This window comes from Pavona decussata, unplaced genomic scaffold (genome assembly GCF_977016875.1).
Source record: "Pavona decussata unplaced genomic scaffold, jaPavDecu1.1 SCAFFOLD_16, whole genome shotgun sequence".
Lineage (NCBI taxonomy): Eukaryota > Metazoa > Cnidaria > Anthozoa > Scleractinia > Agariciidae > Pavona > Pavona decussata.
Window position 1 is genome coordinate 4,892,067 of NW_028145439.1, and position 21,321 is coordinate 4,913,387.

Genomic DNA, 21,321 nt, shown 5'->3' on the forward strand with positions numbered 1-21,321 from the left:
AGCATGTCATAAAAGGGATAATTTTATTGAACAATCCCTAACTTATTTTAGTTAAGATTCAGGAATTTATTTGTATATAAATGTAGGTCTACAATGCTAATTCAATACAAAATAACTTGTGTAAATAAAATCAGAAATAAAAACATAACTTTTAATATGTATTGTGAAAGAATAATATTCAGCAGATGGATATTTTACCTCAACCATGATGGCAAATTTGGACTACAACATGAAGCCTGGGTAATCACGATCCTAATGTTAATGTACAAGAAACTGTAATAATTTTTATTCTAAAATTTGGTTTGACAATTGCCAGTGAAAACGTTTGTACAAGAAAACATAATAACAGAAAAACAATAACTTATAGCAAGCTCTGATTATGTACAAAAGTTCTAATGACAAGGCTACACAGTGCAACAAATTTCAACAGATGTTGTTCACAACATTAGTGCAAGTCAAAATCCCTCTCTAAATTATCAGCCTTTAACAAAACTTAAAAGTTACTGCCTTGTCTGCACAACTTTAACACATTTATAGTGGCTCAGAAAAATTGTAGTTTTTCCCTTGTGTTGACCCACAAAATGTGGAATAACTATATTCTAGATAATGAATAATGTAACAAAACAGTGCAATCACAACATCAGCAAATGTTGTGCTACTATAAAAATTTGATAGGCATAATAATTGTGCAAGCACAGTGCTAAAAGACAAAAAAGTACCAATTTGCTTGTAATTTACATGACCAAAACAATTTGACCCTCTAATTTTCTATTAAACTATCAAACATCAAGTAATGAATTCAAGGCTCAAAGTTACAAAATTTTTTATTTTTTCATTGTTCCTGAGTAGTATATATAGTAGTAGAAGTCACAATTCATAACCATACTAAATCAGTTAAAAATAGGCTCCCCTGCTTACAAGTGACTTAGCTTATTGAGCAGGATTTGGTGACTTCACACACTCTGAAGCTGCAGTCTTGGGTATCGGCCTTGACAACAACATTGAGTTGAAGATCTTAAGCAAAAAGAGAAAAAATCATGCACTTTAGTCGGTTCTTCTGTGTGATTACAGTGTTCACATTCGTTTTTAACTGATGGTGCTATTTTATTGTACATGTGGGCATTATAATACTCCACCAAATGACCTTCAACCTTAATCAAATCACAGGGAAATTAAAGTAATGTTATACTCGATCGAATAAGTCACCATACAAATAAAGCTTGCAATTGATTCTCAGTACAACTACAATCATCTGATTGTTCATTTCAACTAGCGCTACAACTACAAACTTACCCCATAAAAACGTTTGTAAATGTTTTATTTTAAAAATAAATAGGAAATGGCTACCTCGACAACCGAGATCAGATGAATTTGTAGCTAAATTCACAGAAGCACATGCATTCATTTGGTTGAATTGTGCATCACATTTTCAAGCCAGTCTTTTATCAAAATCATTGATATTAAAGCCTACCTGTTTCTAAAAAGTAGTTGTCCACGATTTGTTGCTTAAAGCCATCATTTTCTAGCTTAAAAGAAGAAAAAAACCGAGGAAATGTGCCTTGTTTTCTTGAGTCCTGCAAAAATCCGAAAGAAACGGTCTTTCTGCGAGCCTGCAGTGTATAGCTGCTGACCAAATTTGGCTTTCCTCGTGCCCAGTCTTCCAAGTCTGATGGAAATCCAAGATGGCTGCCGCTCTTTCCTTGTTTCCTTTATAAAAGAAGTATTGTGCAAGAAAGCGACAGGGTAATCATTTGATGAAGACTGTGAGCAAACTTTTAGCTATTGGAAATCACTCTTTATTTATAAGAATGAATTACTGAGTCTGAGTATCACTAAGACACTATCATGCTGCATGACAAGCACTGATCAGACAATCAGCTGAGTAAACTTATTTATTTGTCTATTGAATTATATCCTTTGGTGGGAAGCCATATAAAGCAGGAATCTTGGTGCAACATATCACAAATTTAAATTGCCAAAACGAAATTCCATATTACACGTACCCGTTTCTCTGAGACATCCAAGCAATAGTTCCAAGCAAAAAACCAGCAGTATTGATGACATTGCATTATTGCAACTTTCAGAGTTTTAGTCAACAGTCTGTACTTTCCAACACCTTTAAGGTATAATTATATACTCTGGAAGCTCAAACTCAGTAGAAACAGAAATTTTGATTCTTAATTTTAAAAGTGACAAATGTATTTGTTACTAAAGCGGGCAGATCTGTGTGACTTTCTTTCGAACAAACTATTTTAACTCTATATCTTCATCAAGAAACCACAAACGCTCAAATTTGCTGCCTCCACCTGCCCTTTCATCCCACAAGCTTAGGAGCAATAACCGTTTTATAATTCCGGTGTGCAAGACCAATCGTTAAAAGAACTCTTTTATTATTAGTCATTAGTAGTAGTATGTAGTTTTTTAAATAATGTCCTTTTTCCTCTCGCAGAGTTTTATGCATAATTCTTCTTTATTATATGTTACCTGTAATTATTAAATTTTTTGTATATTTTGTATATATATTTATGTTTTTCAGTTTCATACAATTTAATTATTTGTACACGCAATTCAGTCTTTGGACTGCGAAGTGTATTTGAATAAACGGTCTTATTGATTAATAAAATAAATTACCATATGCCTACACTGTAATTGCAAGTGTAATGGCCTTTTATTTTCCATCACCTTTTTTTTCTATTTATCATAGGGGTCTTGCAAACATCCTCATTAAATCCTTGAAGCTCATGAAGGATCCTGGCAAAGGTCTTTGCAAGATCCTTACTATCAAGGATCCTCTTAAGATCCGTCAAAGATAATTCAGCTTAATTTAAAAATCCTTTAGGAGCCCTGAGGATCCGGACAAAGATCTTTGCAAGATCTTCGAAGGATCCTTATTAAATTGTTGAAGATTTTGGCAAAGATCTCTTGCAAGATCTTTGAAAAGATCTTTTAAAGATTCTTCAAAGATCCTCATTAAATCCTTGAGGATCCTGGCAAAGATCTTTGCAGGATCTTCAAAAGGATCTTTCTAAGATTCTTAAAAGATCCTCATTAAATCCTTGAGGATCCTGGCAAAGATCTTTGCAAGATCTTTAAAAGGATCTTTCTAAGATTCTTTAAAGATCCTCATTAAATCCTTGAGGATCCTGGCAAAGATCTTTGCAAGATCTTTAAAAGGATCTTTGTAAGATTCTTCAAAGATCCTCATTAAATCCTTGAGGATCCTGAAGGATCCTTGCAAAGATCTTTGCAAGATCTTTAAAAGGATCTTTGTAAGATTCTTCAAAGATCCTCATCAAATCTTTGAGGATCTTGAAGGATCCTTGCAAAGATCTTTGCAGGAATCTTTGCAAGGATCTTACAAAGATCCTTGCAAGATCCTTACCAATTCCTTGAGGATCTTTGCAGATAGTATAACAAGATCTTGCATATGCAGGATCTTTGAAGATCTTTGGAGGATCTTCAAAGATCCTATAAGGATCCTTTGAGGATCTTTATCTTTAAAGATCTTTGGCAGGTCTTTGAAGATCTTTAAAGATCCTTGAAGATCCTGTGAGGTTTTTCACCAGGGATAACCTCTTGCGTGATTTGAAAGACTGGGGTTAACTAGATAGGGTTAACGTTAATCAAGCTACATGTACATACAACCACAAGATGTTTTTCATGGTACGGTTAAGAGCCCTCAGAATGGATGACATAACAGTGGTTTTGCATGATTCCATCAATATTTTTCCATAGAGATAGGATTATGTAGTAGAAAGTTCTCTGTCCAGATATGGTTTTAAATGAATGGATCTTAAATCAGTCAGAAACGAATCAGTCTTTTTTACTCAAGATAGTTCTTTACAGCATTCTCTGTGTCCTTGTAGTATTTCAGTACCCGGTCAAACTCCTTTGGGTCCAAATCAACGAGATCGATATTGTAAAGGAACAAGTTTCCACACATTGTTTCTACAGTCGGTACTGTATCATCCTTCCTTGATGCTTTTTGGAAAGCTATCATCACAGAACAATCCTTTGCAGTATATGCAACAGCAAATTGACATATTTTAAGAACGGCATCATGCAAGATACTCTGATCATGCATATTGGGGTTCAAAATTGAAACTGCACCGTTAGATGAATTGGAGGTTGTGTTAACAGTGTTGTGTGAGTTCCCAGAGCTGCTACAATCAAGAGAGGAAGCTACTGATTTCCACAGGGGTGAACTGTAAGGACCATTAACACCAAGACTGTCCGCGACTCCAGCTTTGCACTCAAAATAGCTGACTACTTTCTGGTATAGCTGGTAGATCCCCTCTACATCCATATCATCTAGCTTCTGTACTGACAACAGTTGTTTCAGAACACCCCCAGCACCAAACTGCAAGCAGCTTAAATTACTTTGGGTACTGAGTTTGGGCTCAGGGTACCTGCTTCCCTTGCACATCTGAATGGTCGGGGACAAGCTTACAGTGTTTGGTGATGGTTTCCTTCTCTTTGAGTCGCTAATTAGAATTTCCAGCAAAATACCCAGAAACTGTTTAGTAAAGGGACCTATATGACCACACTGATGACCCTCTGTTGTCATGCAATCTCCAAATGCAATGCTTTCTTTGGTCATGCCATCTTCACATTTATGACCCTTTGTGGTCATGCCATCTTCACACTTGTGACTTGCCATCACATTATCAGTAAAACCATCCATTTCTTTTAGGGTGACCTCAAAGTACTTCTCAGCGCAACAAACATTACCAGCTTGAATAGCCTCTTGTACCAGCTCTTCGGTGAATATACCTTTGCCATCACAGAAAACACGCAGATTGTTTTGTGGGTCTGAGACCAGACATTCCAAGGCATACATTACTCTCCCCGATTCGCCTGAAAATAAATCCAGAGGGCAGTACTTGCTTTGTCTCTTATATTTCCCCTCTTTGACTTTTGACTTCTGAAGCAAGCAATAGTGGCAGATGGAATATTTTAAGGCTCTACTTGGGTCAATGTACGGTGAAGTGGGAAGAAAACCACATTTTGGCTTGATCTCTACGGAAAATGCTAGATTTCTAGCTTGACTTGCATCTCTCGTATTTAATTCATCCCTTGAAGCTAAGGGAACGAAACAGAAATCCGGCATAACAACGCCAAATGAACATCTTTCATCAATTTCTTTGTGAAGCCTGTGGGCTGGGCGAGACCCTCGGCAGATCTCATTCATTGCTGATGCAAAACTTCGAGGAACAGAAATCACCTCTCCTAAATGCACATAATCGTCTCCCATAAGCGGCGATATAACGTGTTTGGTGAAATCTTGGTTGTTCAACATCTCCCGAAGGTAATCTTCCTCTTCCAAGGCTGGTGACTTTCTGTAACACTGGCCTTTCCTTAGACGTAGAACCGTTCTCATTTTGTTGAGAGACAGCACCATAGTCCACGCACCTTCGCATCTATAGTCCCACTCACTGGGCTCTTTCAAGTACTTGACAATATTTGAATTTCTCTGGGATATAGGTAGCGGAACGTCGGCTATTGTTTCCGCCATATTGAATGACACACTTCATCTGCACATACATGACGGGTTTTAGTTGATGGTATATTTCGTGATAATTACATAACAAGAGCTCTGTACCACGTGGGACATTTTCAATATGGCGGACAAACAGGCCAAGAATGCAAAGAAAAAAAGGAAATTTCGCTCGAAAGCTGAGGACGATTTATCGCTAGAGGATGTCCTTGCGGTCGGGGGTGATAAGGTTAGTATCATCTGCTCAATTTCTGCCCTAGGATGCAATACGTTCCGAACGTACGGAGGCATTTGAACTGAATTTTATCGTGTACAATACGTTTTTAAGTTTACATATAACTTAAAATAGATCTATATCATTTTTTTCTCCATCAGGAAGACTTTGAATTGGTGAAGGATGTAGACGTATCAGGTGATTTTGTTGCCGACGATGACAGTTCAGAAAATATAGAAACAAACGAGGTGAAGAACCAAAGCTAAACTAATAACTTTATTTATTTAATAAACTTAACCATTATCAAATTAATGGTGGTTGGGGGTGTGGGAACAGTTCCAGAAAGCAATGTTCAATTTTCTGACTCTAAAAGTGTTTAAGACAAAATGTGATCCTGTTTAAGAAAGTCTTAGGATGGTATTGCAGTTGCAATTTACATGTTTTGTGTTGAATCATTTTCATGTATTTTTGACTCGTACTAATCCTGGATGTATTTAACATTCTACACATTTTAAGACATTCTCTTTAATGGCCTCCCCCCTCCCCCTGACAAAACGCCCCAACAGATAAAACATATGAATACCCCCAAGTGGAAGACATGATAGCATGCTTGTTTCATCCTGCCACTTAAAGAGAAAGGTATATTACGGGTGTAGTGTTCTTGCTTTGCCTCTTGGCTTAAAGAACGAGGTGTTGCACATATCTATGTCTTCAGTGAGGGGTGTTGTGTCTTACAAATGAAGGGGTGTTTTGACCGGTTACCGTTTTCAGGTACATGGAACCACTACTGAGCTGGCTTGGTGGTTTGTCAGTCACTGGTGAACCACTGAACCTTCCTCACTCTATTTAAGATAAATTATTTTAAATGAATGAAAAGCACAGAGCCAATGAGCGACTAAAATATACTAGACATTTGCAAATTCGAAAGCACAAAATCAAACTATGACCTACAGGTAACTAAACCCAGTTTCAGACCAGGCCCCTATTGTTCAAAGAGTGGATAACTCTATCCAGTGAATAAATCACTATGCAGTTGATAAAAAATATACAGTGTACGTACTCCAACCAATATATTTTATCTGCCAGGTCCCAGTTGTCCAAAGAGCAGATAACTTTATACGGTGGATAAGTCGCTATCCAGCGGAGCAAATATAATCCAACCAATGCTTTTGGCAAGTTTTTCCACACAATCCCACTCTTAAATTTGACACATTCTTCTACTCTATTCACAAATTATAGGACTGTTGGAAAACATCTTGCACACATTTCATCTGCTGGATAGCAAACTATCAAATGGAGAAAATTATCTGCCCTTTCAACAACTGGGACCAGCTGGATAGTGTCTTATCCATTGGATAAAGTTATCCATTCTTTGAACAACTGGGGCATTAGTTAGAAAATCTATAACCCATTTTCAGACCAAAGCAGCTAAAACAACCATACCCTTAATGGCTTACACCAATGTTTTCCTGTATATTAATGCATGAATTTAGCTTTTATTTAGGGCAGACCCCTTGCCGCTTTTGCAGGGAGAGCTTTGACAGTATGATTTTAGTTTCTTAATTGGAGTTTTTTTATTTTTTTATTTTGTATGGTGAAGACATACGGTATCTGATTATCTCTTTTTTTCAACACAGATAATGTCTTATATCAAAGAACTTGGTCTGGACAAACTTGCATTCTTAAACAAAGAACTGGAGTAAGTACTGTTCAATTAAGGTGCTTGATGCACATGTATTTTGCTGTCTTGCTTTACAAGCAACCACACTGAGATCAGTTCACGAACTTCAAGATAATGTAAAAGTACAATGTGTTGAGGTCAGAAGACAAATTGGAGAGATCAATTGTCATCATGTAGAACTCAAGCTTCCTGTAGTAAAATTCCTGAGTTTGGCTTAATTGTTATACTTGCATCATTAACAACTATTTTTCTCCATTAGCAACACAGCCATTAAGTTTCAATTTAGGGAGTTATATACCAGTCAATATATGTTTTCATAGGGAGAGTGCTGGCAAAGATGATGACTCAAGAACTTTGCCAGACGGCAAAGAATTTCAGAAAAAGAATCAAGGTGAAAAAGAAACAAAAGGAAAGATAGAAAAGAAATTGAAATCTCAAGATGTTGGAAATGTGGTGAAATCAGCAGATTCCAGTGCAGTGTTACAGAGTAACCAAGTCTCCTTACATGAAAAGAAACATAGTTTGCCAGAGAGGAAAAGAGAACGTCAACAGAAGCTGCTGATTACATCTGGTGGACTGTGGTATGATCTGGTTAGTATTGGAATGATTGTATCTTGTCAGTTGTTTAATCACATTCTTCAAACAAACCTGTCATATATTTATTTAATAAATTGTACCACAGACTGCTAGAAAACAGACTTGTTTGTCAATCGAATACCAGTGAATCATGAACTGAGGAAACTCTAAAAAAATGTTTTGATGTGAGTTTTCTGGCTATTTTGAATGACAAGGCAGTTCATTGGCCTCAACTTCATTTGGTCATTGAAGTATTGTGTGACTTTTAAAAATAGGTGAATGTAACAAAGTCATGGGCTTTCTTCACATGCCATACTGTAGTTTTGTAAACCTTGAGTAATGTGCTCATTCCCCACATTCTGGTCTTGGAATGCATTCCAGGCTTCAAGGAACATCATTCATTGTAATCAGCTTCCCATCCAACAATTTCTGCCAAGGCAGAGGACTGGCTGAAATACACAAATTATCATGTATTTTTTCAAAAGAGCAAAGCTGCCAAAACATTGTCAAAACATTTTAACAGTTTTAGTATTATGTACACTCCTGGCTCCAAAATTTATGTAAACATGATCTTTAAATGTACTGTATTCAAAAAAACCACCGGTTGTCACCCATAAATATTAGCAGTACATGTAAAAAAACTCAATCATGATGTTTACATGTAGTTTAAATACTAAATTGCAATGTTTTTGAAGACTGAAACAAAATTTCAGCTGTACTAACAGTACTGAAATTTACCAGCCCATCACTGAAGTGGGGCTGAACACACTTTTAGCAGGCTGAAAAACAGCAATAAATTTACACTTCATATTTACATGTAATTTAAAGGGATTTTTGTATTAAAACAGTTAATTTCTGTATTGTCCTTTTTATTTGCTTTATAATAATATTATGATCTATAGATTGCTGAAGAGAAAACCACCAACCCCTCTCCTAGTCAAGATGAAATTGCCCAACTCTCTAAGGAGGCAGCTGATCTTCTGGAAAATGAAATTAACATTTATGATAAAAGTGAGTCTGAGTGTGCAATCAGTAGTATAAAAATGTATAATTTAGTACTGTATTAAGAGATGAGTTCCATGATACAGGTAAATTATAGATTGAAGAATGAGTACAAGTGTTACTGAAGGATTTATATAGTTACATGTATTGACCTTGATATTACAGTAGGCTTGATTTCCAGCCAAAAGAACTGCAGCTTGTGTTAAAACCCCCATAGATAAAACCAGCCGAATTATCCCCAGTCCTGACCTCTTTCTGTTGCTGTGTGATCAGTATGTACAGGGTGTATACTTGTATTTAGCAGGCTCAAGGAATGAGGTTGATGTACATGAGCTTTAAATGCATGTTTCAAGTTAAAAGCTTATCCATGGAGTCACTCAGGGGAGCTACAGGGTAGGCCAACACAAACATCCTGCATACTGCTAGGATTTGAATATCAAGGAGTGGCAAATGGGCAATGGGATAAATGTGATATTATTAATGTTTATTTCATAGAGAATAATGATGATAGCCCCTCAGTGTATAATTTGTAGTGGTCCTGTCATGAAATAAAACAGAAAGCAGTTAATGACCTAATATAAAAATCTTGTCAGGTGTAGCCATCCAAAGATATTTTAAAAAAGACTGGAGTCAAAATGTTGTATGATAGTAAAGGATGAAAGTTACCATTGATTGGTGCTCCTAAAACCTAAAGATCTGTAGAACAAAGTCTACAATCCCAGTGGCAGAGCTATGGGAGGGGTCTGGGGGCTTGTGCCCTTATTTTGATGGACCAAAACAGAGACCCATACGATGTCAGGCACCGATGGAGATAATTATTTATATTTGTTTCACAAAGAGGCACAAGTTGAGCATTAATGAGAGCAGTCCTCCCACTTTTCTGAAGGTCTGGATGCACTACTGAATCCAGCTGCTCTAAACTGAAATTTCCAAAGTGGCTTCCTTGGGGCTATTCAAAACATGGCATAACATGAGAATGATGCATTATTCAGTAATGACACAGGCAAACTTAGAAAACGAAATTCTGAGTGCTCCTATCAGGAGTCTAACCTAAAGACCTTTCAATTACTAGTTCGAATGCTCTACCACTGAGCTACAGGAGACTCGTGGGAGTTAAGACCATTAAATTTGGTTCATGGGACACACATCCTGCATACTGCCAGGATTGGAATGTCAATTATGAGTGGCATATGTGCAATGAAAGTAAATGTGATGTTATATTTTAAGCCTGGTGAACAATTGAGAATGATGTACATGTATTAATCAGTAGTGACACAGGCAAACTTGGAAAAAGAAATTTGGAGGGCTCCTATCAGGAGTCGAACCTAAAGATGATCGACCTTCCGATTACTAGTTCATATGCTCTACCACTGACAATGGCATAACCTGTCCCCCTCTGCCTGTGCAATGTTGAAGAACAAAGAATGAGCAATGGCTGTTGATCGTTTGATTTCAGTGAAAGCTAAAGAGAAGTCATCAGACTCACAGTGGTTAAGATCTGTTGTCAGCTCAGGAACACTGAAAGATAAAGTGGCAGCCCTTACTGTCCAAGTACAGGTGAGTTCTTCATGTACAGTGTTTAATATAAAAACATAGATTGTAGATGCAGTAATTCTTAATCTCAGTGTTATTAATATTATAATTTAGGGAGCTTAAGCACAGTTGTTTGACAGCCCACGGATGGCAACGGGAAGTTAAATGTTTCCTTTTTTGGCATGGTTTGCTCCTTACCACAGACAGGAAAAGCTCTTGTTGACTGTGGCTTGACGTTACAAACGTGATGGCGTTAAAATTCTCAAAAAAAGGAAAAATTCAATTTCTGGTTGCCGTCTGTGGCTCAAAAACTTCTGTGCTTAAGTTCCCTATTGATGGCTTGTTTGCATAATTATTAATTAATTTTAGGAGTCTGCTGTACATCGGCTGAAAACTTTGGACATGCTTATTGGCATGGCCAAGAAAAAGGGAAGAAGAGAGAGCATCATGGCTGTGGGTGAGTTAATGTCAGTCTTGCCTGTAGTTGACCGTCCAGTTGTATTTATTTCCCTGTAAGGGGACATCCAAGTGATCACTTGTGTCTTTAGGCTGGTGGGTACTCTATGTAGTGGGCTATCTGGGGGAGGGGCGGGGGAGGGTGCTTTGCCCAAATGCTCGGTGCCCTTATCACCCTCATAGTGAAACTACACACTGTACACTCACTGTATATTGAGTACACCTTCCCACTGGGTCTGTAATTGTAGGTAACCTTCAGTTACTAACCTGTGTAGACTCTTCCACATGATGGATTTGGAAGTCAGTTTGATTTTCTTTACAAACTTTGTCCCATTCTCTTTGTCTGTGCAAAAAATTTTAATTTTTTAAAAGCCCTAAAAGCTACACATGCTTTTATTTCTTACAAGAAGAATATAATGCACACAAGGTTGTAAGTCAAATGCTTCCCAGAAAGCTGTTGGGTGTTGTTGTTCATGGTTGATACCCTTAAACTGGCAACGTTTTTTCAATCAAGTGTACAATTGAATAAATGAATGAATGAACGAATGAATAAACTTAGTTAACATGTCAATAACTAGCAGAGGGTAAGCCCTCAGCTAATAGGGGACACCTAACTAAGCGTAACTAAGAATCTAAAACTGTACAATGTATAAAAATTATAAAAGATTAAAAAATATACAATCATATAACTATGTATATTTAAAATACATCAAACAGTGACAAAAGATCAAGGACAAAATTAATATCTTTATGGTGAAAATAGTATTGTAAACAGGAAGTCTAGGAATTGTATAGATGGCAGCCAGTGCAACCATCTTTTAAGAGGCTTGATAAATCATGCTTTCGTATTTGCGATTTAAAGGTGCTAATACATGTATGTTTGCAGACATGCTGAAAGAACTTTGGATGACTTCCTTGCTGCCAAGCAACAGAAAGTTGAGGACATTTGGCCAGGTTTGGAACGCAATGTTACCTAGCAAATTTGCTTGTAAATAGCTTCCGATTGATCACTTGCCAATTTGAATCATCAACTTCTAAATAAAGGACGGTGCCTACTATTGTTACTGCGCATACGTTCTGCGCATCGCGAGATACTCGGGTTTCCTATGGGTGGTGCCTATTAATACAGGAATATCTTTGCACGGTTTAAAACTATACGGAGAAAGCAGAACTTAGCAAATGCTTTTGGTATCTCAAAAAAAAGTGGGGGTAATCATGCATTTTTCAGAGAAAATTAAGTTTTAATTTAGGAAAAAATCCCATACATTGCTTTATATTTTGGCGTTTTTTAGAGATATTGTTGCTTAATTATCTCTGAAAAATGCGTGGTTACCCCCAATTTTCTTTTTGGATTCCAATAGGCCTTGCTAAGATCTGCTTTTCCCACATAGTCATAAACCGCACAAAAATACTTCGGTATTTAGTAGGCACCGTCCTTAAATGGCATATTTTTTGTTAATATTGGTTAAAAAAAAGCGTTTTCTGACATACTTTAGTAAGTAACATTAGTTGCTAAAATAATGTTTTATGCGAATCAGAGTCTCATTTTACTTGGTAATTATACCTGAAATTAAGTGATGTTTAAAAAACGAGCAGGAGTGTTTTATCGTTTTTAAAACCACGAGGCGCAGCCATGTAGTGTTTACGGTGTACTTGTATAGTATACAGAATATTTTTATTGTGACCGCTATAATTATAAATATTTTTATTGCTAATAGTAATCTATCTCTAGTTTTCTTATTCATTATTTTTTATTTTTGTGTTTTGTTTTTAGAGGGCCACAAGTTAATCAGTAATTGTAGTTACTGTCCTTTGTTACCTTCGTAAAATAAAGTCGCTTACTTACTTACTTGTCAATGAGGAAAGTGAATTGCACGTTTTGATCAGATACTGGGTGAAGGTTGCATTGACGTGAAACAAGCAATTTCACTCTGAATGATGATCTAAACTTATTTTTAAGAAAATTGAAGAGTGGTAACCAGGATTCATGTTGACTGAAAGCAGAGAACATTTTAAATTTTTGTTATTCTTGCACAGCGAAATCAGCAAGATCTAGCAATATTTCTTGATTGTGTTTAATAAAACAATTATTTTACTTGCGCTTGTTGGATATGAGATGATTATAGCCAACTCGGCGCTACGCGCCTCGTTGGTTATCTATCATCTCATATCCAACGCGCGCTCGTGGAATAATTGTTAAGTATACTGTATTCTGTGACTTCTTCTTTCAGCATCCTTTGTTGTCTTTGGTTGCGGTTGTCCACAAAGGTGGAGGCTGGGATGAACGAGATAGGCGACTTATTCTTTGGCGTTTTGAGGAGTTATTGAAGCAAAGATACAAGGAGTTTATTAACATAGTGGAGGTAAGTTAAGGCAAGCCAACTGGCAACGCATAATGATGCGTTGTGTGGCAATCCAAATGTATACGTGGCCGCGGTTTTTCAAAGAGCGGATAACTCCATCCAGCGGATAAGTCGCTATCCTGCGACCAATACATTTCATCCGCCGGATAGCGACTACTGGATAGAGTTATCTGCTCTTTGGACAACTGGGGCCTGGGGCCCTTTTCTCGAAAGTCCCGGTAACTTACAGGGCCCGATAAGTGTCTTTGGTGATAAATGTTTCTTAACAGAAGTCAATTTTTGTTAGCTTTGAATACTAAATTTTAAAATCTTATAATTCTATGAAAACATTGGCCAGGTACCATGTCTGTAATCACTGTGTAATCGGCGAAGAAACATCTAAAAATATACTTATCGGCCCCAGTAAGTTACCGGGACTTAAGAGAAAAGGGCCCCGGTATTAAAGTTTCAGGGACTTTAGAGAAACGGGCTTCTGGTGCCCGTACATTTTCCCATAATGCCTTGCGAACCAAACACAGCCAATAGGGACACAGAAAGCCATATTTTTGGTGAGATTCGTCCCTGAACTGTTTCTGTGCGATTTTTATGAGCGTTTTTAGGGTTTACTTAAAATTATAGGTAAATGTACTAGTCACCATTTTTTTGGTATGGTGGATTGAGTTTTTTAGTTAAATTGTTTGAATAATTTGATTTTTGACTTGCCCGCGTGGTCATCGTTCCCTTTCCAATCGAGCGCAAGAAGCGAACAAAATCTTCCGGAGCTTCAGGATTTCATTTACGTTTAGGTTTTTGCCGCAAATGTAGTTAATTTTATGGAACTTTTAAAGGGGCACTGTTACGGCGATTTTGCTGTATGTTGGCTAAAACAGCTCAAATATTTGACAAAGAACCTCTTGATTAACATGAAATCGCTCTTAGAGCACCGGGTGGAAAATATGAAATGATTTCTCCCGGGAAGAACAAACTAGAATCACGTTTGAGCATTTTTTTTCCAAAATTGACAGGAGGAGCTTGAAAAAATTGGCCAACTTTTTCAAGTTGCAATCCGTTTCCATCCTAGTCATCCACAAGCAAAAAAGGTTGATACTAGTTTCTGTGCTTTAGTAGGGTTATTTTTAACAAAATTGAACCATTATTTTAATATTGCAATCAATACAAATATGTTTGTTCGCTATTCTAAGTTACACTAAATATAGGTGACAGTGCCTCTTTAAAAACCCGACTTGATTAAATTCCGTTGCATTGTAGCGGATTTTCTGAATTGGGCCGGCTTTCATTTCACGAATCAGGCCGTAAATCGGGTGTCAAAGTACACGTGCGATTTGTGCTCTGATGTTGCCGGGCCGACAAAGTGGTCTGTCAAAATTAATAGTAGTGTGCGAACCAGCCTTCAAGAAATGACATGACAACAAAGACCACTGGCCTGCCTTTTGAAATTCTGGCGACGTAACCCGCAACAGCCATTGAATCTCCTTCTGAACATGTATCGCAGTTTTTAGAATTGTTGTGCACTTTCATTTTCCGATTGTCAGCGAAACTTAAATCTGCTATTTTGGCTTTGCAGAATCTTCTTCATGACACTTTGGTGGACATCAGGAGCAAGCTTTTAGGTAAGTGACAATGGTGCATCATTACCTTACATTCACGTTTCTATTAAAATTTTTCTTTTTCTTTATTATTTTGGCCTTGGTACTGGACTTTAGTCAACCAATACTTGAATAGGGAGCTTTACTTTCGACGACGGTGATAGAAGCGAAAACGTCGATATTAAATTGAATTCTCGTTTTTTCAAACATCGTCGCGATTATTCCAACTCGCTTTAAATGTCAAATGTAGGTGAAATTTACTGGAGTTGAATTCTTGGAGACCGCTCTCAAGTTGAGAAAGGGGAAGAAAAATTCGTTGTCGTGTGTTTACCTCCCCCAAAAAACGTCCCTAGTCGTGCAGTGACGGCAAAGAAATATATCAAAAAGTGTATAAGGAACGGACACAGTTGTTGTTTTGGTTATTAGGCCTATTGCTTTTTTCACGTTCTCGTTGTCGTTGTTGCTAAACCACCACTGTATCTTCTCAAGACGACTCCTTTATCAACCAAGAAGACCCATTTGCCTCTCCAGAGGCTATAAGCTAAATCTGGGCAAACTAATAAGTTGGCCAATTACCGATAGCGATTCTTTCAAAATATTTAAGTGTCCATTTGTTTGACTTCAGTTTTCAAACCAACTGTCACCTTGGGTGTTTGGGGAAAGGCTATTTTACACGTACGGATTAATTGGGTTGATATCGCTCAATTTGACAATGAAAATCAGTAGGCGGGCGAAAATCGGCCCGATAGGCTATTTGTGAGTTGCTGTGAACCAAATGAAAGCGAGGCTAAGCGGAAAGCTTTTCATGTAAAAATTCGTTGTGTTTGCATTTGAACGAAAACTGATTTTCATAATAAAATCTTTACACTTAGCCCCGCTTTCATAATGAGATTGAAAGCAACTCGGAAATGGCCTATTTATAAAAATCTGTTGCAATGCTACAGTTTTGTTTAATCAGGCCGTTTTGCATGCTCTCGCTTCACCAACAGATAAGTGAATCGGCTGAAAATTGTTACGTGTAAATTGTCTTGCGATTGAAACTGCTTTACTTTACTAATCGGGTTGCTGAATGTGTAAATTAGCCTAATATTGTAAGTTGAAGACGGGTCTAGTGTACTTGGCGACAAAATAAAAGAGAAATAAATTTATTAACATACTTCCAATACACATAACTGCGACATATTTATTTTAACAGGAATAGTGTTTGATTTGTTGTGCGAGAAACCAGAACAGGAACAAGTAAGTGTTACACTTTTGTGAAATCAGTTCCCAATTTTGCTCATTTATTTTTATGAGCAAAACCTGTGATATAATTGGCCCTCGTCCACATGTTTTCCTCCTATCCGGCTGAAATAAGAAAGGTTCAAAATTGAAACGATGGTTGTATTTTTTAATTGTCATTAGAAAGGCAATTTTCTCATGTCATTTAAATAGCAATTTTATGGCAAATTGTGCCAGTGAATTTTGCTGCGATTTTATGGCATTGACGGCGAATTTTTTAGCTAAAACCGGTCAAACTTATGAAATACGCTGATTTGCATGCGCTCTGCATTTATTGCCACAAAACTGCAATTACATCGCTATGTCATCACAGTGGAAATCGCCAATAGTCAACAATTCTTATACAGGCGATGTAAAAGCCTATTTTCAGTTTGATCTTGAGAATTCACGGTATTTGAAATTTTTGCAACAGTCGTACACGTCACTGATTATGCCGGACCAGCCACCTCCGTACAATAATTCTCGTTGCGGCTTTTTGTAGGTACTATTGGGTCTACTTGTGAACAAAATAGGGGACCCTGACAGGAAAGTGGCGTCAAAGGCTGTTTACTTGGCAAGAAGCCTAGGTGAGATACTGCTAAAAACTGACAATTGCACATGTTATCTAGAGGTTTAGATTCAAAGTAATTTGAGCGCTTTTCAATTCAGTGTCGGAAGAAATTTAGCGTTTTTCATGATTTTGCTTGACTACATGTACGTTCTGTGATTGGTTGGCAAAACTTGCGCCACTTTCTCAACCAATGAAAAACAAAACCAATCGTGACTTGGTCGCACGCGTTTGCCCGCGCTTGGCGCCGGTTGCATGTATGTGCTTCGAGTTTTGATTGGTTCATTGCGCTGTTTACGTCCTCTGTGATTGGTTAGAGTTTTAGTAGTCTAACTGTACATTTCAGGTAGTGTGCAATTTTGTCTTGAAAAAGTGTCTTTCACAATGATGAACGGAACTAAAAAAATGTCACCTATTTAAGTAAAAACATTGTGGGAAACTATTTCCTGTGTAGTAATTTGGATACTCTCTGTAATATTGGTAAAGAAAACGTTTCAACAGAAGTGTAAAGATACAACTTACGCGAATGCAATTTCACAGTTAATGAGCACGAAAAAATCATGTCAAGTTCCAGCCTGGGTGTGGAATTTCAAGCTAAAGCAAAATTCTTACATTTTTCTAGAGGCGGCATTTTTTGTAATCCTCAACATGATTAGAGTAGAAACTAGGAACCCAAATATCAACCAATCTCCTCAAATTACTTGTTTACTTCCTTTCTCAGTTACTAAGCATCCAAACATGAAGCTGGTAGTCACTAAGGAGATTGAGAAGCTTCTCTACAGACCCAACATAGCCATCAAGGCTCAGTAAGTTTGATTGGACTAAATGAAGATCGTGGCGGATATGGTAATAGTTTGGGAACAAGTTTGTCTGCCAGTCCGAGTTTCCACTACTCAGTCAGTCACTCAATGATTCAGCAAGCAAGTTGGCTGGCCGGCAGGCGTTAGCCGTCAGTCGGTCGGTCGGTCGGTCGGTCGGTCGGTCGGTCGGTCGGTCGGTCGGTCGGTCGGTCGGTCAGTCAGTCAGTCAGTCAGTGAGTCAGTGAGTCAGTCAGTCCGTTGGCCAGTTTGTAGGTCGGTCGGTCACTCAGTCGGTTGGTTGGGTCTTCAGTTACTAGAAAGACACTATATGTAGACGGATATTCAGTCAAGTCATCCAGTAGCCAACGTGTAGACGTAGGATAGGTACCTCTAGATTTATGCTAGGCAGTCAGCCAATTAGTAATCAACTCAGGAAGTCGGTCAACTGACCATATAGTCAGCGAGTAAGTCAGACAATCGGACAGACAGGCAGCAAGTTACTTGGAACTTATAAACAGTGCACAAAATAAACATTCCAAAATCTGTCAGTTTAGGGGGCCTCACAGTAAAATGTTTTCATTTTGTTGCAGATATTTTGCCGTTTGTTTTCTCAATCAGTTGATCCTTACTAAACATGACCAAGAACTTGCCACAAGACTAATTTCCATATATTTTTCCTTCTTTGGGGTAAGCTCTTGTTTAAAATGTTATTAATTCTCATGGATGTGCAAAAACTGTCAGATTTTTTCTTCCACACACCTCTGTACCTCTGACCGAGAGAACGTTTAATATAATAACTGACAAAATCTTATGAAATTTTCTTGAGTTTAATTTGCACTAAGCATGCCGGAGGTGTCAGCTCGTACTACCGTAGAGAGTAAAAGTTTTAGATTGTGCGTACAACTTGTCCGTTTTAGTACCGGTCTGTCATAGTGCTGTCGAGACGAGTAAGGTTTTATGGTCACGTTATGGAATTCGTCTGTCACGGCGTCGATCGCGGGACGGTGATCCTCTTTACTCCAAATATCGCGTTCTTGTAGTTTCCTTTTGATGATCTCTAATTTATTTAGTTAGCCGTGGAAATTTCAACGTTAAGCTTTCTTTGTTGTTAAAGGTGTAGAAAAGGATTTTTTTTCTCCAAAAGAAATATTTTTTTTAACGCCTAAGGGCGTTTTCCAAGTCCGATTATTTACCCTGTGCGTTGAGAAGGCCGACGTACAATCAACGGAATAGCTGGAAATTAATTTACAAACATGCGCAAGCTGTCGAAATGACCAGCTCGAGTTATGGCGGATTTTAGTGGTATTTCAATCGTGACGGATGTAAAAATCAAGGTAAATCACTCCAACATTCACGCGAACGACGAGTTATTTTCTTTGCTTTGAGAGGTGGATGGCTTAAATTGAAGAAAATGCAGTTTTTATTCTTATCCGATACTTAAATTGTAATTCGACGTTGATAAAGAGCGGTTTTCAATTAAGTGTCGAAAGGAAATTCGCATCTGCTTTGGTTTTCCTTTACTTCGCTCTGTGATTGGTTAACAAAACTCGCACCACTTTCTTAACCAATGAGAAGCAAAAACCAAAACAAATCGTCACTTGTTTTCCCGCGCTCGACGTCGGTTACATGTGTGTCCTTCGAGTTCTGATTGGCTCATTGCGCTGCCATCGACAGTTGTGATTCGCCAGAGTGATTACTTTGGGTTTGGTTCTACAACATTCGATGGAAAACCGCGCCTATATCCTGGAAATGGTATTCATGACTCTCATGTCCTGTGTTTTTTTATGTATGTCACCTCTTAATAGTATTATCGATCGTGATTGTGTTTTTCTCAAAAGGCTTTCCTAAAGAAAGGAGACATGGAGGCAAAAATGTTGAGCGCTCTTCTCACAGGAGTCAACAGGGCTTTCCCTTACGCTAAAGGTACTTATTAAAAACTGACTTATTAGATAACGCAGTTCCAGCGTATTGGTTGGTTTAGTGCCATGGTGTATGAGCCTTTATAGCATGCCCCACAAATATGGTAAGGGTAGGCCTCAGGGAGAAAAGAAAATATCACTAAATCAGCAGTATTTAACAATTTTTTGTCGTTGTTTTTAATAAAACAACTTTCCCACTCGCGCTTGTTGCATATGAGATAATTATAGCCAACTTGGTGCTGCGCGCCTCGTTGGCTATCTATCATTTTCTTTTATTATTAAAAACTGGATCATTGTACAGTGTATAATGCAATTCTAGGAATTTGATTGACTTAGTGACCGTGGTATGTGAGCCATAATACCATGCCCGAGAAATAACCACCATTAAATCGTCTTCTGGTAGTTCTCGCACAGCGAAATCAACAAGATCTAGCAATATTTCTTGATTGTTTTTAATAAAACAATTATTCCACTCACACTTGTTGGATATGAGATCATTATAGCCAACTCGGCGATACGCGCCTCGTTAGCTGTCTATCATCTCATATCGAACAAGCGTGAGTGGTAATAATTGTTAAGTATCCAACGCGCGCTCGTGGAATAATTATTAAGGAGAACATTTAAGAATTATGGCTGAAAGTGAAATATTTGAAATATCGTGATCATATATGTGAGCTGCAGGCGAAATATTTAATAGAGGGTTTTCACGGCGGGCATATTGGAGTGACAAAAGAATAAAATGATTTTTGTTTGGAAATAGATTTTTATGCCAAGATTTTTTTATTGTTTTGTACCTCCATCATGGCTGCCCGTGAAAACCCTCTAAACAGATGAAGTACCATCGCATCTTTAGAAGTGCTGACTGGAAAAAAAAGAAAGTATTGAGAATATTTATAAATTTTTTTCCCATGCTTTCTTTTGACAACAGTGTCGTCCTTGAAGACTAGACCTTGTAATTTCAATTTATGTAGCGCAGAGCAGGAGCTAATGCGCCAATTTCCAGTTGCTGTGAACCTCATTATGAAAACGAGGCTAAGTACATAATAAAAACTTTGTACTAAGCTTCGTTTTCATAATGAGGTTCACAGCAGCTCGGAAATGATCTAGCAAAACGTTCTTTCTTTGTGTTTATAGAAGAGGATGAGCAATACAACCAACAAATCAATACACTGTTCCGCACAGTGCACATTGGAACTTTTAACACGAGTGTTCAGGTTTGTACTGCAGTGGCAATCTTTCACGTCTTAGGCCCTTTCCAGCTAATGGTCACATGGTACAAAATCCACAATGCTACGCACTGAGACATCCAAAACAAAGAAAATTCAAGTTTGACTGGATGAAGTTGCTTTGTTTTGGATGCCCCAGTGTATAACTTGCTCTCCAGCATGGGGGACTCTATACCATGTGACCATTAGCTGCGAAGGGCCCATTAATTTCAAAACGATTACTTTCAACTTCTGTTTGAAATAATCTCTATTTGTGGTTTCTGGTTAACAACGTTTCTCATCTTTTCAGGCTCTAATGTTGCTATTTCAAGTCATGGAATCAAGGTAATGTATTGTTTTCTCAGTGCTAAATGGGAATAGAGGTTTGGGGCCCTTGGACGGGTATTTTTTGGGAGTCAGTAAGGGTTCACTTTTACCTGTTCATACATCTAATGAAGTGAGAAAGTGTAAAAGAGGGCTTTTTTGTTTTGACGCATCGATCTTCAGCCTGTGTAACTGGCGGTATTATCTGCCAGAAGGTAAAGTTTTGGCGGTAGAGCTGCCCTCAGCGGCGACAATTCTCGAGGTTTGACGCCGCCCGTTGCGTGGTATACGTCACCCAAACACACCGACCCTTCAATTGAAAACCGGCTTGCTAACT

General features: G+C 37.9%; 2 protein-coding genes and 1 long non-coding RNA gene across 3 annotated transcripts in view; 1 reads left to right on the forward strand and 2 right to left on the reverse strand.

Annotated features, from left to right (window-relative positions):
- Positions 1-806: 806 nt before the first annotated feature.
- Positions 807-3,570, reverse strand: LOC146487499 (uncharacterized). Its single transcript, XR_014857845.1, has 2 exons — positions 1,472-3,570; positions 807-1,014 (listed from the first exon to the last, which is right to left on the reverse strand). It is a non-coding gene; the product is annotated as an uncharacterized LOC146487499 (long non-coding RNA).
- LOC146487500 (inositol-pentakisphosphate 2-kinase-like) lies at positions 3,571-5,564 on the reverse strand. The gene has a single exon (XM_085087925.1). The coding sequence runs from the start codon at positions 5,513-5,515 to the stop codon at positions 3,824-3,826; it is 1,692 nt and encodes a 563-aa protein (XP_084944051.1). The 5' UTR covers positions 5,516-5,564; the 3' UTR covers positions 3,571-3,823.
- Positions 5,565-5,583: 19 nt separating this feature from the next.
- Positions 5,584-21,321, forward strand: part of LOC146487501 (CCAAT/enhancer-binding protein zeta-like) — a 36,533-nt gene continuing 20,795 nt past the window's right edge. Inside the window, exons 1-17 of the mRNA XM_085087826.1 lie at positions 5,584-5,726; positions 5,873-5,959; positions 7,349-7,410; positions 7,713-7,983; positions 8,871-8,979; positions 10,427-10,527; positions 10,873-10,960; positions 11,846-11,913; positions 13,191-13,322; positions 14,887-14,932; positions 16,104-16,147; positions 16,671-16,755; positions 17,458-17,542; positions 18,127-18,223; positions 19,375-19,459; positions 20,590-20,669; positions 20,971-21,005. Of these exons, the coding sequence (XP_084943952.1) occupies positions 5,622-5,726; positions 5,873-5,959; positions 7,349-7,410; positions 7,713-7,983; positions 8,871-8,979; positions 10,427-10,527; positions 10,873-10,960; positions 11,846-11,913; positions 13,191-13,322; positions 14,887-14,932; positions 16,104-16,147; positions 16,671-16,755; positions 17,458-17,542; positions 18,127-18,223; positions 19,375-19,459; positions 20,590-20,669; positions 20,971-21,005 (1,580 nt within the window). The 5' untranslated portion in view covers positions 5,584-5,621. The remainder of the gene's footprint in view (positions 5,727-5,872; positions 5,960-7,348; positions 7,411-7,712; positions 7,984-8,870; positions 8,980-10,426; positions 10,528-10,872; positions 10,961-11,845; positions 11,914-13,190; positions 13,323-14,886; positions 14,933-16,103; positions 16,148-16,670; positions 16,756-17,457; positions 17,543-18,126; positions 18,224-19,374; positions 19,460-20,589; positions 20,670-20,970; positions 21,006-21,321) is intronic.

What these genes read in the sequence shown, in the direction of transcription:
- LOC146487500 (XM_085087925.1), bottom strand. Translation starts at nt 5,515, where the DNA reads ATGGCGGAAACAATAGCCGACGTTCCGCTACCTATATCCCAGAGAAAT.